This window comes from Ascidiella aspersa, chromosome 7 (assembly GCF_963924565.1).
Source record: "Ascidiella aspersa chromosome 7, kaAscAspe10.2, whole genome shotgun sequence".
NCBI lineage: Eukaryota > Metazoa > Chordata > Ascidiacea > Phlebobranchia > Ascidiidae > Ascidiella > Ascidiella aspersa.
Window position 1 is genome coordinate 21833857 of NC_139453.1, and position 18343 is coordinate 21852199.

Sequence of the window (18343 nt, forward strand, 5' to 3'; positions counted from 1 at the left end):
TGGTAAAGGTTGTCGAGTGTCGACCACTGTCTTAAAATTTATATTGCCCTCTTGAAACATTCTAGATACGAGCCTTATAATGTTGAGTTTCCTAAAACGATTGCGATAAGACGTCGGCATGTCTAGTGAGTCGCGCCAAAAAATCATTACACACCTTGCCAGTAATTATTGCACTAAGAAAGCGCAATAGCGGACGGGGGTTGAAAGGGTTATGACGGGGATTGGCTGCAAGCTTGCAACCCCTGAAACCCATATTGGTTGCTAAATCATATTTGTCATACGAGTGAGACATCACATCAAAAGTAGTAAAACTCAAGGCTTCTTTTCAGTTGTGTTACAGAACCTTTATCTTTAAAAACGCATAACATATAGATCTGTACACACACACAATAAGTTACTTTGTTTTTTAGCAAAGCTATAAGTATTTGGGTCGACAGACCTCGGTACTAGAAATTTTGGGTCGCGCCAAAAAGTATTTGCGGACCCCTGTCCTAGACGTTTTAGTGGAAAATAACAGCGGAGTAACGAACATCGACATTTAGGAAATCTACGCACACATGTCTCTCACTAAATGTTGTAGCTTTACACCTCGACTTTATAATATCAATTTGTTTTTTTCCCTGTTGCAGAGGACTCGCAGGATCGCTAACTTCTACAAGGTTATCCATATGAAAAACAACAAGATCAAGCGAGTGTCATTACTTAACGGATATCCGTTGGAATTTCTCGTCAGATGTATTGAGCAGTTCTTTGATAATAAACACCGACTTGAAGAAGCACCTTTAGCACGATGCAACGAAAACTATTACGCTATATATTTATGCGGCTTCCATACTTAAGCCCAGCTTCACATCATATACGTCGTAAAAAACACAGGTTTGAACTCCGCTCTACTGGTGGCAAATTTGCGCTTTGGTTAATTCATGACACAACGAAATCCTTTGCAATCAAGGATTGCCAAGAACATTTGCAGCGATCTAGTGTCGTGTATAAATTACGTTGTTCATGCGGCGCTTCTTACATTGGCCAAACCCGGCGGAACCCTGCTTCGATGAGAAATCAGAGGTTTGCAGCCATCTTCTGCAACATCCGATCATAAGGTTGATTTTTGCAAACCCAAAGTTCTCGGATGGGCTTCAGACGTTTTTATCCGAGACTGCAGCCCCGAACTAAACGTCGACTTATATGCAGATGCATTTCACATATTTTTTGTTTGGATATTTAGATATTAGTTTTGTTGAACTTAAAAAAATATGTTTTCACTATAGATATTTCAGTTGTGCAACCTCCGATTGTGAAAATCATAATTGTAGAACTTCGAATTGAAGAAATTGCGATTGTATAACTTTTGATTGGAAAACTCCTGATAACCAAAGTTTAGTCCAAAGAACTTTTGATTATAGAAATTCTGTTTGGAAAACTTCCGACTGTAGAACTTTTGATTATGTATACTTTGGATAATAGAACTTCCAACAGAGTTGTTGAACAAGAGGCAACCAAATTGAGCGCAATTTTTATGTAGATTGACATTTATTTTTCGATACAACAGTTGTAAAATTTAAAAAAGTAAGCAACCAGCAAATAACTAAATTAACAATTATAAACAAAATTACACCTCAATTTATAGAAACAAGACATATCACAAACCAAAGTATAATAACAAGTATACACAAAACAGTTATTTATTTATTATATTATAGAGTGTTGAACTTGAATATAGAGCTTTCGGTTGTAGAACATCCAATTGTTTACTGTCTGACTGAAAAGTTGTCGAGGGGCATTAAATTGAACACATTTTTCGTAGTTTGGATTTTATTTCTGATTTGCTGACAAAGAGCTAAAACAACAATTGATTTGTAAAAAAACGATTGAAGAAAAGCTGATTTGAGATGAAGAGCAAAGGGTTGTGAAATCATAAGATAATTAAAAACTGAGCTTAACATGTGACGTTGATTGGAATTATTTTACCTGTTATCCCACCACTTGTTCAACTAGGACAAACAAAAGAGGTTTTACCTGCTGCTTGTTCCAATATCCCAGTACAGTCAGTATGAAACAATTGAGGACATGGTGTACACTTGACCCAATCCACTTTTATTGTGTTGTGGTACAGTTTGCAGTTGTTGGGCTTCAGTTTGCCTTGGACATGCTTCAGCAACTACAAATTGTATACTTGCTGACGAAATGCATATACACAAGACTCTTATTACTGGAAAGCCAGCTTGCAAACATGCATACATAAACTCCACAGCTCCAGTGTCTGTCTGTAGAGTGCGAGGGCTGCTTTCAACAGAAGTAAGACAGAAGCCAAACTTCTGAGTCATAAGGTCATTGACAAATGCCGTGGCGCATTTTTACAAAAATGCTTGTCTGGATGCAAGTCATCTGTGCTGGGTCATGGTACAGTATATTTCGCTTTTTAATATTTACAACAAGTAATTACTAATGGCGACCACTGACACCTTTTTTATTAGGCCTGATCCTTCTATGTTTTACAGAGAAAAAACAATGGTAAAGCATATCTAAATGTTTTGTATGTTGCATCCAAAAGACATCTATTTTGTCCATAATGCAGTAGCAGTCTTCTTTGCCAAGCCATTTGATGCACAAATAACAACATTTGTCCACAGTTACAATTACTACATTTTTGGACCTATTTTATTTTGGTCTTATTTATCCGTGTGTTATTCATTTTAAAATCGTTATGTCGAAGAATAACTTATCTACTTTATTTTCAAAAGTTTCAAGCAAACTTAAAGCTTGCAACGACAAAATTTCAACGCGCATAGCGGCCATGCTAGGTAATATAAAGGCAGGTAATGTTTTTCCGAAACCAAAGGGAAATAATTCGAACTTTTCCATTTCTAAGCTACGGCACAAATTAGGCTCTTTTTTTCTAAACCTGTTTCTCCTTTCTCTAAAAGGAAATTTACAGAAAGAAATGATGTTCCAATGCCATCGGTTCAAGTTGGTAAACCGATTGCAGTGCCATTCTCGTCCACTGATGCTGTTGCTCAACCTGCAGCTGCTATAGCTCAGCCGCAGATGGCCAACGACCAACCGCATTCAACTTTTGAAGCCGGTTATCCCTTGTTTTGCAGTTCGGAAAAACCTATTATGGTTCCGCCTAAATTTTTGCAGCCACACCCAGCAGCGAACTTGCATCTGCAGAAGAGTTTACTGCATCTACTACGTTTGAAACATCTATGACGTCATGCAAAAGTTGCGCCTTCTGAAGTGCATTTTCGTTTACGGCTAACCTGTCGTCTAGACCCATGGTTTACGGTGATTGATCAGAGATAATTTGTTTGTATTTCGGGCAGAGATCCCGATGATTTTATGTAGGCCACGTGATGCCTTACACCTTACCGACGGCTGATACACCCGTCACATGTCCATTCGGATTACAACTACAAGCTTGCATAGTGCAACTTGCCAAAGGTTAAAATGTATGTCATTTTAGGGATTTTTTTAAATATGGACAGGGCGTTAAGTTTGTTTTCGAGTTTCAGAGAATAGCACCTTTTACTTCCTTGTTTTCGATTTTCTAGAACGATAGATTCTAGGCATTTGACTGACGGTTTTGCCTTTTTTTACGGCTCTATTTCTGCATTGTAGGCAACATTTCTTATATTCGCATGTTGTTAAACGTCGGTGTAAGTATTTATACACAGATGATCGTTTAGCAACAATAAAACAGCTTATAAACGGAGGGTTTCTTTAACACTATAAGGAGCAGATCAGTTTCAGCTCTTAGGCTACCAACGCGCTTTTTGTTCTTTAATGTGCCAAGCTATTACGGATTTCAGCGAAAGCAAATATATATTATAGACCATTGTATTTACATCTTACGCCACATAAACTACAAACGACACTTTAAAATAATTGTTAGAAGGTAGTATTTATAGATGTGTACAGGGGCATTTTGTAGCAAAATTAAAAGCACTATTTTCTTTTGCTAAATAGTTTTTTTAATTTTTTTATTCGTTTTCTAGATTTTTCTTGCAATGTGGAATATAGAAGTGGATTTAAAGCACTGTTAATAGGAAGCAAAATACCGCCACTCACAAGGTAAACATCTTTGGAAAGTTCAATACCTGCCAGCGAGAAATAGCTTAGTATCGGAACCCAGCAGAGAAAATCAGTTAAAAGCAATCGAAAAATACGATTTTGCAACTTGGGCTCGGCTTTCTTATTTTTTGCTTTCGACATTTTGGTACTTTTCTTGTATATTACAGTGTATGCATAAACCATGAACACAAACAGAAGACAATTCATAGTAATCAGAAATACCGAATATTGCCATGAAGTGTCCTTTGTAGACGCGAATAACCTAGGCATGCAAACAGAAGTTTCTCCATAATAACCGAATTCTCCTTTGATTGGAAGGTTCGGCGACTCATCTTTTAAAATTTGGGGGACATCATACCAAGAAAGTTATGACTTCATATCTGGTTTTATTTTCGGCTAACTGTAACGAGTCTTGTTTATAAGGACTAGGTTAGTTTTGAAAAATATGGATGGAAACCAAACATGGGAAACAAAATATCCCGATTTGTAATTTATCAGGGGCAAAACAGCGAAAATAATAGAAAATAGCCATATACATATGCAAGACATGTAAATCTTTCGTAGTTTATATGTTTTTGTATAAAACAGATTTTTTACGGTAATAAGTCTAAATCCTGTCATCACAGCCATAGTACCTGAAGAAGTCATTGTGGCCGTCACGCACAAACTCCCTAGAATGGAACAAGTAGCACTGGTTCTCCAACCCAGGTCATATATACAATAATCCCCGGAAAACTGTAGTGCTTCCACGCTTATTGCAATGAGATAGCAACCCATTAGAAAGTCTGCAAAAGCTAAACTAAGCAGAAATATATATGTACTCTGAGCCAATTTGTTGTTTTGAGTTTTCTTTCTAATAATGTCTTTCATCGTAATGGCGATAACTGATGAATTGCCGAAATCGCCAACAACCCCATAACCCAGAAGAAAACTTTGAAAATCATATTAACCATCATTTTCTTTTGATTTGAGAAAATCGCGCTTCGCTTGCTTTCAGCTGGGCATTCGTCACTTCCATCTGAACATTGGGGATATCCATCTTCGACCAGCTTGATGTCGACTGACAAAGGCTTTCTGCTTCGACAGTAGAATCGTTTTTCCTTGCAACGCGACTCATCCTAGTCAGACTTATCGTCGCAATCGATTATTCCGTCACAATGGTTGTTCACATCGATGTTGTTTTTATTTTTGCTTAGGCATTCGTAACCTTTAGGACACAGACCAGTTTCGTTGCATGAAGTGATTTTTCCTTGGCATGCCTCAGCATAAAACCCCAACTCACGTATTCATCGCAGAACGCCGGTCGTGGTTCGCAATTATTGCATTCATCTTTCATGTCCAAGCATTCAGGCCTTCCATCGCATCTGGTGACGACTGTCTTGAATTCAGAAAAATGGACACTATTTTGGCAAAAAATAATATCTGCCTCAGCTATTTCCTATTGTTCATAACAGTATTTCAGATAACATTTGGACTGCTCAAAAGGTTTTCCATATCCACACAATCAGAATCACTGTGACAATGCATTTGATTGGCGGGACATTTTTCTGCGTCTCCGATGATGGCTTTACAAACTGTTTGATCACCACACAAACATTCATCGGAAAGATCGTAACAGTCTGGTATCCCGTCGCAAACCTGACCTTGGGACACAACTATAGTCGTTTGTCCAAACACAGAAAGCATTGGAATTTTTCGTCACGAAAGCAAACATCTGATCCATCTGCGCACTGGGCATCGTCACCGTAAAGATTAATCTGGGTTGTAACGCAAACTTCTTTTCTGCTGGTCCCCATACACTTAAACCCCACTCCAGTTATCATATCGCTATCGTCACATGCTGGTTCAAACTCACTTGCGCAATACAAATCAGCGAAAATAAATTTGCCTTTACTGCACCGTGAAAAACTTGTACGAATTCCCTCCTCACAAACCCACTGGCTATTCCCACAAGCTTTATCTTTCCGACCGTCGCATGGCCCCATAAGCTGTCGACAAGTCATATTGTCGTGAAGAGCAAAAAACCCATTTTTGTCTGACTCGTTTAAACAGTGTATTATGCTTCGATAAATATCCCCGCCAGAAATTACAACCCGATTATCACACGGTGTTTCTCGTCCTATGCATTGGATCCTGCGGTCAGCCAGTTGATTCTGACAAGCACTGCAGTACATTTCGTCACACCCGTCGAGACAATGGACTAAATCATCACATAGAAATTGTTTCTCAATGCACTGAAGCCCGTCATTGCAGTGAACAGCGCCGCTTCGGCACTTACTACAACTTAGTTCATCATCACTGCAGGGCCCATCGCACCACATTTCTAAGATGAGACAGACACTACCGCATTTTTTTGCACCATTTCGACATGTTGGACAGTTCATTTCATCGCTGCGATCTTGCATTCGACTTTTCCATCGCAAAAAAAAGACTCATCTAAACATTGCGATCCGTTGTTGCACATCTTCGCCGTTCCTAGACAAGCTGTACAATTATCTTCATCACTAAGGTCGCTACAATCTGGAAATCCGTCGCATAACTGGTATGTGATGAAACATTTTAACCATCGCTTCCATCTTAGCAAAACACCTTACAATCGCACAACGCATTTAAGTCAACGCACTCAAGTCCATCATCACACATTTTCGCTACTGGTTGGCAGGTCTCGCAATTCTGTGGCAAGCTGTACAGTTCCCTTCATCGCTGCCATCAGTACAGAACCACTCACCGTCACACTCGAAATTGGTGAAAGTCACAAAGGTATTTAGTTTAACATATCTCATTGGGTGTCTTATAGTTAAAAGAATTTGACAGTCAATTATGTTCCTGAAACTTTGACAGGCTCCGCCTAGTTTAAAATTCTTTCTTTTATTGGTATAAGAAATTATTTACTATTATATTAAGCAAAAAGTTATTGAATTGACACCACATAAATTCCAAAGAATATTTTTTGTGAAACCTACTCATTTAGGCGATTAATAACTGTCCACCACCATATAACGATTTGTCCCTTTAGTTTGACTTTAGTGGACGCAGTCCGATTTAAGTTGGTGTTGATAGACATTGCATAGTGGGGAAAGTAAGCGTGAGTAGACAACGTTTTTCGGGTACAATAAATGCAGTTATAGATTTTAAAACTGTGCAAATAACAGTGTTGTAAATAAGTCATTTGTAAAATAACCAAAGTTTAAGTCCAGTCATTATTAGAGCAAGTTAACTCCAATTCCAATTACAGGATATAAAAATAAAACGGTAAACTCCCTAAATTGGTAACCCGACCGATTACGATCAATAACTCAACCAAATATTAACCAAAAACAACATATAACAAGCAAATTGTTTTACCGACAAAAATTGCAATAACTGACTGAATTTGAAAAAAAGGTTTTTTAAAAACTTTTGATTTCATCCCAGCTCATTTGACTCGATTATTTAAATCAAGTCAATTTATTTCAGCAAAACGATCTAAATGAAGCAAACTCACGACACGTTTGACGCAATTTTATGTCGTCCTATCGTAAAATTGCTATGCTTTACGGTAAAAAAATTTTGTTCTACCTCTAACCCTGAAATACCATGTATATTTGGTTTAAAATCAGCCAACCATATCTGAACTGACAAAAATACACGAACATCACAATATAGCAAAAATTGAATTGCTTGGACGAAAAAAGAATTGTCACAAAACGAACTATATTTCATCACATTTCAGACGGAATTGATATGAACCATATGCGGTCATTAGAGGCTGTTACATTCAGGTATATAGCTTGTGAAGAACAACGTAACAAATTACAGCCATACACCACTAAATATGGCATTACAACGTGTACTGTACTGAAATGACTGTGGTACATGTGACTTTATTGACCCTGACAATCGAGTGCATTTCGAACAAAAGATTCCAAAACAAGTAAAAGTCATATATTGCTTGATATGACAAAACAACCGAAATGACTACGGCACATGTGATGCAGGCAATGAGATGCATGTTAACATTGAATTAAACGTGTCAGATTAGATTTAGAACAACACTGACGTGTTATTTCGAACCGAATAGTCCTCTGTGCGTGAGTATTAAATTAGAACAATTCACAAACCCGTATAACTTTACAGCGCAAAACTGTATACTTTGTCCAACGTCTTAGTTGCTTAAGATGTTCATTTAGTTTGCTAACTTACGTTATTATCCTAAACGTGCAGTTTGAACTTACTACACTGAACAGCGCTAGTAGAACCCAACCAGCAAAAATGTGTGCCAACATTTTATAAAATCAGTTATATTCATGTTTAACATATCGCATTGGCCGTCATTTGTAGTTAAAATAACTAGACGCTTGTTTTATAGTCCTGAAACGTTGACAGAATCTGCCTTAATTAAACGTTTTTTTCAGTCAAAATGTTTTTAAAGGAATTATTGATTATATACTGTTATTATAAGTAAACTTAAAACAAAACTTGTATTTAAATAAATCCAACGTCTAAGGTAGCTAAACTGGATGTCTTAATGTACTTAGACCCAATTTTACAATTACATTTTTTGGAGCGAAATCAACAATTTCAAGATATTTATTTGTATTGTGACGTCAATTCATGACGTCATTTATAACATTTTTGCTAACAGGGGTCCACGCGAAGCAAAAAAAATACTCAAAGTAATTTTATTACACTTTTCATTGACTTTGCGTTAACAATTTACTGCCTGTAAATATAATTAAACACTCTTTTCAGTGCAAAAATGTCCGAGGCCTGCCTGATTCACAATTGTTCTAACATTTTAACACAATTCTTAGTTATTATTTGTTCGGCTCTCAGAGACCTTTTAAGGTTGGTTTTGGCCGCGACTAAAAAAAAGATTGCATATGTAAGAAAATATATAAGAAAATTCCCACAAAGTTGTTGAAATAACAATACTTAAAAGTGAACCATTCACACATATGTGTGTTAATAGCTGAGATCTAGCCCTTCGAAGCTGCTTTTTGACCAACGATTACGGCTTACACATAATTAGTACACAGACGGCCATTACAGACTCACCGAATCTGTTGATCTATGATTCAAGCGGAGCAGACTAAACAAACAACTAGCCTACAGTGAGGTTTGAACTCACGACCTCCGGCCAAGCCGTGAGTCTGCGATGGCTTTCGGTGTTCACTTAAAAGTGTTGGGAATGTTTTTTAGGAAACCATCTCATTTTGGCGATTAACGAATGTACACAACGATATTAAGATTATAATTTATCTCTTTAATTCAAGTTGGCGTAATGGACAGTGCAAACTGGTGAAGGTGAGCCGGGATAGTGACGTGTTATTTTGAAAACAAATATTCCGCTGTAGATGAGGATTAAATAATAACAATTCCCACGCCCGTATAACTCTACAGCGAAAATCTGTATATAGTTTGTCCAACTTTTCACATAACGTGAGAAAATCTTTTCAGGCCGTTGCAGTAAAATATCGTTTATACAAAGCGAAATATTGCAGAAAATCATCACAATAAAAACGATCATACATCTTCAAAGGCCCGACTATCAATGAATATTAAACTTAAAAAAAAAATAAACAGATTGGTCTGCTTGAGTTACACAAGAGTTTGTTAGAACTTTTATAAACGCGAGGACATCAAAATAGTAGTTGTTAAGCACAAATAAATCAGTGTTTTGAATAACCAATAAACATTTGTCATTTCTTGAAAAACTAACATTATTTTCTTTAGGGATCAAACAAGGCTACATTAAAAAGCGAAGAAAGAAAAAATTGCGTTACAAAACAGGTTGGTATAGAAAGAAATGCAACCGTAAAAGCGTTGCAGAATCGTTTAATCAACTTCATAAATTAGTAGAAACTTTGCTAATAAATTCACATAATAGGCTATAAGGCACTAAGAATGCAATGAAGAAATGTAAATATAACAAGAAAGCAAACAAACATGAAAAAGTGCTTCTAATAATGGATTGTTTTTATCAAAGGAAAATATAAAAATGTTTACACCAAAAACCTGGAGCAGAGTTAAAAGCAAACCAATATGCCTATAATACAAATCTAAAAAAAACACTCTAAGTGACAAAAGTGTTCTCTCCGACTGGTAAACCCAGTGTAGTAACGACAAAGTCAATGACTTGTATTAAGTGAAATTAAGTCACTGTTTTCAAATGACCTTACCTAACTTAATCCGAGTTTAAATGGTAATAGTTTACGTTTTATTTAGAGTTGACTTACTATAACTATTACTTAACTTGGACTTCATTTGGGCAACCGACGGCTTGGACTGGGACTTGACTTGTTATTTATTCCACGAAACTTAACATGAACCGGCACTTGAGGTTCTTTATGAGTGGCTTGACTGGGACTTAGGTCAGGTCAAAATGACTCGTTTACATCACGCAAAAACACTACAATTTCTCCAAAATTAAAATAAAAAAAATATAGTTACAGAGACTTTTGGGGAAATTATCGGTTTAAAGTGCCAAAGTTGGGCTTATTTGTGCTTAGCATCAAGATAAGTATAGTAATCACTAAATTATAAGAAAACAAATTATGACAAAATAAGCACACAACTTAAAATTAAGAACGTTTCTTAGAAATAAGCAGATTCGTAATTTTCTGAAACATTATACGTAAAATGTAAGCACAAATATTACAATAAGCACGGAATGTCCAACCCTAGATTTAGAAGCCCCTACAGCAGTGGTCGGCAAACTGTGAGCCACGGCCCAAATGTCTGCCGTATAACCATTGTTATTTAGTGTCATCATATAGTTGTAGGCCGCATGGCCGTACATTCATTGCACTTTATTTTTAAAGTTCCTGTGGCTTAATATATTACTATTGTCTCAGCGTGGTTGAGATCCACGAGCCAAATGTGGTCCTGAGAGCTTGTCGAACTATATTTTTGCCCACTTCATTATACGGTAACGAAAAAACTTTAGCGCTCAGCGGGTCTATTCTTCGTTTTGTAGTATGTTTTACATTATGCCATGGTAGTGTTTTGATCATCAAGGCGCCGTGTAAAATAACAAATATATCCTGAATCAGCAACTGTTTTCGTAGTGGGTTTTGCGTAGTGGGCGCGCGTACCTGTTCCTGTTACGCGGTGCCGGGGCACTGACCAGCTTTCCCCCTCTGGGTAGTTTCTCGGCTTGGTCGCCCTGCATCTGGCCGGAGAAGATCGTGTTGACGTATTGCTGCCTAGAATGACCCACGGGGTCTGGGTTGGGGTCAGGGCTGGCGTCCTTTTTGGGGACCAAGTGCACGTCGGCGGCTGCGAATGTATGTGCCGGTATTATGTTCATTTTGAATTGACTTAAATTTTAAATTTTTTTACCGGTACACTTGCTAACAATATTAATTTTATTAGAAAAAAATGCCGTGATTTTTATCTACAAGACAAGTTATCTTTTAACCAGTTATTTTGGTTCTTTTGGGTAACCCACCATTATTTGATTCAGGTTCGGAAGCACTTTGTAGAACCGCCTTCTTGTGGCAACACGAGCAGATGGCGTTTCTGTTTATCAAACTTCAAATTATGTACTTTACTCAAATGTGACAACTTCGATAAACGGTAAAAGTAACAAACTATACCTTTTGACAATACAGACAACTATCAAAATCAGTATGAGTAATCCACCAGCACCCGATCCGATGTAGATGTAAAATGTCAGTTGATTTAGATTCCAATTGTTGTTTGTAGAATCTAACAAAAAAGTAACGTTTAAAGTTCATACCGTTAGTAATCTGACCTAATTAGGAATTCTAAATCGACTTTTAGAAAACTAATTCTCTATGATCTAATTCTAATCTAATTTGACAAAGAAATATGATATAATTCTAATTCTAATCTAATTTGACAAACAAATATGATATAATTCTAATTCTAATCTAAATTAAACAAAAACTAATGTTATCGCTAATTCTAAATGTAACTAAAAAAAACTTATATGATCTAGTTTTAATATTAATTTAAAAAAAATAAGTCTTATCTAGGGTTATTTACTTGGACGTGAGCAATTTCCAATCAAAGGTATGGCGATATCATAGCAACGTGCAGTAGAAGGGTGAAACCAAACTCGGATGTTTTGCCCTTCTTCTAGCGCCACCTCGTGAGTGATCAGGCCGGAAACATTCAGCGGAATTTCGGAAAAATTGTGGCGACCATCTTTTGTCTGGTTCATCGTCAGCTTATCGGAAAAGTGCACCGAAGTTCAGAGTTACTACTTTTTTTGTTTAATTTTCTTTAAAGTTTTGTTGTTTATTTAGAAACTAAAATTGGGAATTCAAAAATTAAAGCATGTACCTACTTAAAAATAAGCAATTAGAACATATTGCCAACTTAAGAAGGCTGCCATATAAACAAGTAACTTCAATAAAACATATGGCAGATAATTTAGAATTTTAATGGAATTCTTTCTTTAAAACCTTACTACATAAAAAACATAGTTCATAAACAAAACAGAAATAATCTAAGTTTACATCATAGGTAATCTGATATCTTACATATGGGGATTACTAAGTAAAATAAACTTATATAAGACGTTCATTTTATAATCTACTAGACTTATACACATATAGAGTGGTTCTCACACTATTTTCGCTTGCTGTAAAGTTAAAAATCATAAAATACCCGCAGCATACGTTCAACAATATAACGAGTTTTGCCTTGAAAATCACCCTTACATTGCAAGACAATAGGTAAATGTTTTTAAATGTCCGATGACAAGTGGATATTTCTTTTAGGTTTTATGCTCGCTCGAATGTCTGTTTATAATATAAGTTTTGTTTTCACGCGGTAAACTGAGAATCTCTTGAAGCACAATGATTTGTTTTGATGTAATGGTACATAAATGCAAAAAATGAATAAAAATGGAACTATACTTCACGATTAACCGCGTTTAAGACTGCTTTATGACCTTATTTTGCATGTATAACGTGGCATAAAAGGAACTGCGGCCCAGCCACAGTGATTGTTCGAAGAGGCTGATTTTGTAGCACATAACAAACCTTAGCGCTCAAAATGAGAGCCAAGATCGAGTTTGGCGTCGTAATCACAATCTTGCACACTTTGCTTTTCATGGACAGTCGCGCTACAACCTTGCCGAAAAGGTTCGACGTAGATCCAACTATGGAAGTAGCTTCGGGTAAAGCCCCGAGTGCAGGAAACAATTGGATCTGCACAATGAGATGACGTTATAAAAATTCTTGAAGCTCAGACGCCTGGATTCCACTGGTGGGTGTTTGGATTTAAATAGTAGTCAGAGGCTTATTGGGAAATTGTCAGAAAGCGGGTTTAAGCATCAAAATCCAACTATTCTTTAAAATAAATAACGCCTCATGTTTAAAATAAAAACGCCTCATGTTAATAACTATTTTCATATGGTTTGACGATTTGTTTTGTCAACACAGCACTTAATCGTGAACTGACAAAATATCGATTCTAAAGCGTTAACAACACCTTATGCACGGCAATGAATAATTACTATGAATCGAAATACAAATCAGTGCGTTTTTCGAAATTCAAATGAACACGTTCGCAATATTTTATGTTCATACTAAGTGTGATAATTAGTAAGCAGAAGGAATCCATATAAAATCAAGTGTCAGACAACCACATTGTTAAAATTTTATATTTTGTTGTTCTTTATTAGTATATTAGGCCAAAATTAACTTGAGCATCGGACTTTGGCTCACTTCACTTGATTCAGCATATAGTTTCAAACTCTTTTGACCAAGTATAGAACGCCAAAATGCTTCGCAAACCATGACAATAACGCAAAAATTTATTTCACTTTTGGCTGAAATACATGGCCCATACTTGTAAATGTTATCGCCGAACTTGAAAAAACTCACACAATACAAACAACTCAAAGTTTAAAAATCTGAGTAAAACTAGGATCAGATATTTTGTTGAAGGAATATATATTTCGCCTATACTGGCCTCGTCAGTTCCTATACCTAAAGTAAAATACATATACAGTACGTTGCAAAGTAAAAATGAATTTAAATTTATAAGTCAAAAACATTTAAAAGCGGTATAGATAGCCATACTGACGATGGTAGTATAGGATAAATATATATTCCTATAACAAAATATCTGATGCTGGTTTTATCAGCTTTTTCAACTTTGAGTTTTTATTGTTTATATAGGCGTCGGCGGAACAGTGGTCGAAGCAAAACCTGCTGCCAATGGTTTTGAATTCCAGAAAAGATGTAACTTTTATATGCTTACCATAAAACGGTACCGTTCGTTGATTGGCAGATTGTCAAGAGTGACCGAATACTGATGACCTGGCAGGGCTTGTTGGCTGAAACTTCGAACGATGGTCACTGAACTGTCGGCGTTCTGTGCCGTCAGTTGGAAGTCAAAGTCCCTCGTGTATTTTAACTGATCGAACCACTTTACGACGATTTTGTCTCGATGGCAGTCGCTTGCCATCGTAAAGCGAACCACTTAAGTATACAATGGTTGGTAAAGACAAATAAACAAAACCGTTATCCTGGTGAAAACAAACATACTCTCGCCAGTATAAAAGGGTCAGATTTGCAATATTGACTTTATATTTATGCATGATATACTTTGCATTATATTTCATTTAAGATAACATTATTGCAATTGTTGTAATGAATTAAGTCAAAGACTTGACTTAACTGCACTTGGGTAATAGTTTTAAATAACTTGACTTGAATTAAGAACAATTAACGTGGGTTGAAATGAAATGTTTTCTTCACTGGGGGTTTAAAATTATTTGTTGACAACACTGATTGTTGCTTTGCAGCCAGGGAAAATTGACGACACTTACAATCCATTTTTTTTTATTTTAGAAATGCACGTTCGTTTTATGGCAGCAGCAAAAAATCTCAATCCATGGTTTAAGCCACTTACTTGAAAATGTGCACAGAACCGAGCGATAAGCATTGCACTCGGTTGAAGTCACACTGGAGTTCTCGTAAGACAGACAAGGCGCATTTCCAACAGTTTCATTGCCGAGACCTAACAGTAAATACAAGGTTGCTACGCATAGTACATGGTAAAGCTTATATATTTACTTAAACCTAGTGCAGAATCCGGGAAACTTTTTAGCTAAATATTTTCGTGGTTGGATTTCCATCAGAGTCATATAATGCTTTTTAACATCTAGTTATAGGTTGGCACAACATAGTAAATTTAGCAGGGTCGTTTATTTTGCTCTCACTTAAAGGAACGAACATGCTATGCATAAAAAATAGTTTGGGCAACTTTAAAAACGGGGTTCCGTTGAAAGAATATGACCTTTTGGATACTAAGAGATTCCCACAAACGGATTTGCGCAAAGCGCCGAAAAGTTGGTATTATGTGTGTTAAATACAGTAAAGTTAGGAAAGCGGCCGCGTGCCGTTTTATTTGTTATCATACTAAGAAACGATAGCTTAGATTTTCTGCAGGCAAGATTATTTCATTAAAAGAGCCAGACAGCGCCACAAAAAGAGCCTTATATGGCCTGATCTAGTGTAAACCTTTTTGCCAAACTATATACCTTATGGTCTTACCGGAATAAGTAGGCTGTATCCAAACCTGTGTGGAAGGCGCGGTAATGTTCGAGCTGCCATTTGCAAATGCAGCCATCGGCAAACCTCCGCCTAACGTCTCGCAAAACGCCTTTGCCGATGTGAAGTTCCTCTGTGTTTTGTAGTCAACGTAGTATTGCTTGTTGTGGAGCGCCAATGCTGTAAGACACATACAAAATGTTTTAATCGGCACCTTTTTCGAACCGTGCTAATTGAAGTGGCCCGTGCCACGGGCTGATTTAGAATTTTTATTCGAGGCCATGAACAGCTTTTTGTCAGAGACGTCGTCAAACTTTCCCTCATTACGTAAAGCCTCAATGCAAACTTAACATGATTTCGCAAATTTACATCTAAGCGTGGCGTCATACCCTTAAAAGGACCACGCGGTTCGTTTATAATATCGTTAATTTTTTTGCTTTCAGAGATGCTACTTTCGTTACAAAAGCTACATTACAGTTTCCGATTTACAAAAAACAAACAAAAACTCCATTGTATCGTTTAAGATGCAAAAACTTTTTTCGAGGGGTTGTGATAAAACGCATGGCGCCTTTGGGAAAACAATATTATAAAAATTGGCCATTCTTAAAGAACTGGCGAAGCACTAAAAGTATTGCACTGGCGCAGGTAAAATAGACAAAAAATATGACTCGGAAAGGGAACTCGAGTTTAGTTTTTTAGCCGCAGTCGGTCTCGGTATAGTTGGAATCTGATTTTTGTTAACCCAACCGCAACCCTGCTTTAAACTAATATTCGTAAAGACTTTAGAAGGTTTAAAACAACTTAAGGCCGATTTATTTCTACTATGCACGGGTTTTGAGCTATTCCAAAGTACAAAACACTTGCACGTTCGACTACGTATACATGTAGATATGGTAATCGCTTGCAGAAATGTTTTTAATGTTCACCAAACGCCTTTGTACATAAAAATCACAACCTTGATAGCAAAGTAAAGCATACTCCGGCTTCATATTTGTATAATGTCCCTATAAACCTCTACTTCCTTAAAAGCACATCATTTCCTTAAATAAACACGCCCTAAATTGTTATTCAAAATTACAGCCCTATTTAAAGTCCATTTTTTTCCAACCATAGCCAGATAAAATTGTTAGCGGTTTTAGCAAGTTTTTCAGACTCCATCTTAAAATGCAATTCGTGCCAAGATGATCGAGTAATACAACTTGTTTGAGCTTTGCACGAATCGATTACGTCTTTGAATGTTGCTAATACATCTTATTTAACATTCCTTCAAAATGAAAATTTTACTACCGGTACATAAGTGTAGATCATATTTTTTGCGCTTTACGCAAACGGATTGCGTCTCATTCGTTTCATATGTGGACTAGGAAAAGGAACTTTTAAAGATTACAGAAATCAAAATGCCATGTCACCAAATTACGCCATCTCTAAAAAAATTAATTGCTGTGTTTATAACTATAGAAAGACCTTTTTTTCAATTATTGGCATTGGTTATTTATCGACGAATCTAACGTAATAGTTAAAGGTTTATAAGGTACACTCAAAATAGCATACAATTTTCTGTCAGATTATTATTTAAGTCCGCTTTAACGTTTGTTCGCTTTGTTCCAACATAAACTAACCTTCATTGATATACAGCGTGTTAGTTCTGGTGGTCCCGGCCTGGTTTTTCGCCCAGCACTTCACCGTTGCGTTTCCGCCGAAAATTAGCGCTCCGGCCAACGACAGCTGTGACGTCACTACGCTGTCACGCCTGTGATTGATGACGTAGGTCGGTGACGTGGCGTTGTTGTCGGGCACGGGTCGGTCGTTGATGCCCCAGTAAAAGGCGGTGGATCGGTCGGCCGCAAAAGTGCAGTTAAACATTTGGGTTTGGCTGAAAACACTTCCATGTCTTGATGTCGCGTTGATAAACCTCGGCTGAACTGAAGAACGCATATTTATTTGCACAAGCTCTTTCCATGCCTTTCCGTTGTGGGGCATTTTAATAGTAGAAGGTGAAGTTTAAATTAGGACGACACTGCCTGCTTTACATAGTTTGAGAACAGTCCGGTTGGTGCGTGTTTTTTTTCTGTTTAAGAGCCCATCTGTCTAACCCAGTTAACCTTTGGATAGTTTTGGTGATAATATGATGTGTCGATATTGTCTGTCATCTGATGGAAAATGTGCATTCTTATCTCCAAGTTTTCTTGCATGCTTATTTGTATTACGATTAGGTTATTGTTGTCAAATTTATAAACAAAAATATCCACAGAACATAGTGTGAGAAATCAATGCTATATACAGATATTTGGATTCGCAAAAATACACCAAACAGTTCACCCTTACTTCATTTAGGGATGCCCGATACTTGACATTTGTTCCGACACTGATAACCGATATTTTAGATAGAATGCATCGCAATACGCTTCGATACCAAATAACGTCATTACTGAGCTGAAATTAGTAATATGGGTAACATTGATACGAATAAAGGTGCTTTATTCCGCGTTGTTAGTTCAACTTTTGCAATAGCGGGAATTTGTTTATTTTCGTACAGTCGTAAGCACTAATTTTTAATACTGCGTTGATTGCAAAATTATGACTGAATTCTATATTAATTTGGCATCGGATCGGCAGCAATAGTATCTGACGAGAACCGAAACTGCCAGTTGGCATTGGGTACCGGTTACGATCCGATATTGTAGGACATCCCTACTCGGTTTATGGTTCTATGGTCGGAGAGCGACGTTTAACTATTTGGGAAGCTTTCAGCAAGC

The 18343-nt window shown here is 36.9% G+C and overlaps 1 protein-coding gene across 1 annotated transcript; it reads right to left on the reverse strand.

Annotated features, from left to right (window-relative positions):
- Positions 1-9646: 9646 nt before the first annotated feature.
- LOC146138317 (uncharacterized) lies at positions 9647-17567 on the reverse strand. Its single transcript, XM_083394567.1, has 9 exons — positions 17207-17567; positions 15591-15767; positions 14947-15054; positions 14293-14513; positions 13068-13235; positions 12064-12247; positions 11652-11763; positions 11504-11574; positions 9647-11331 (listed from the first exon to the last, which is right to left on the reverse strand). Exons 1-9 carry the CDS (start codon positions 17565-17567, stop codon positions 11102-11104), a joined length of 1632 nt encoding a protein of 543 aa, XP_083250693.1. The 3' UTR covers positions 9647-11101.
- Between the last annotated feature and the right edge of the window lie 776 nt (positions 17568-18343).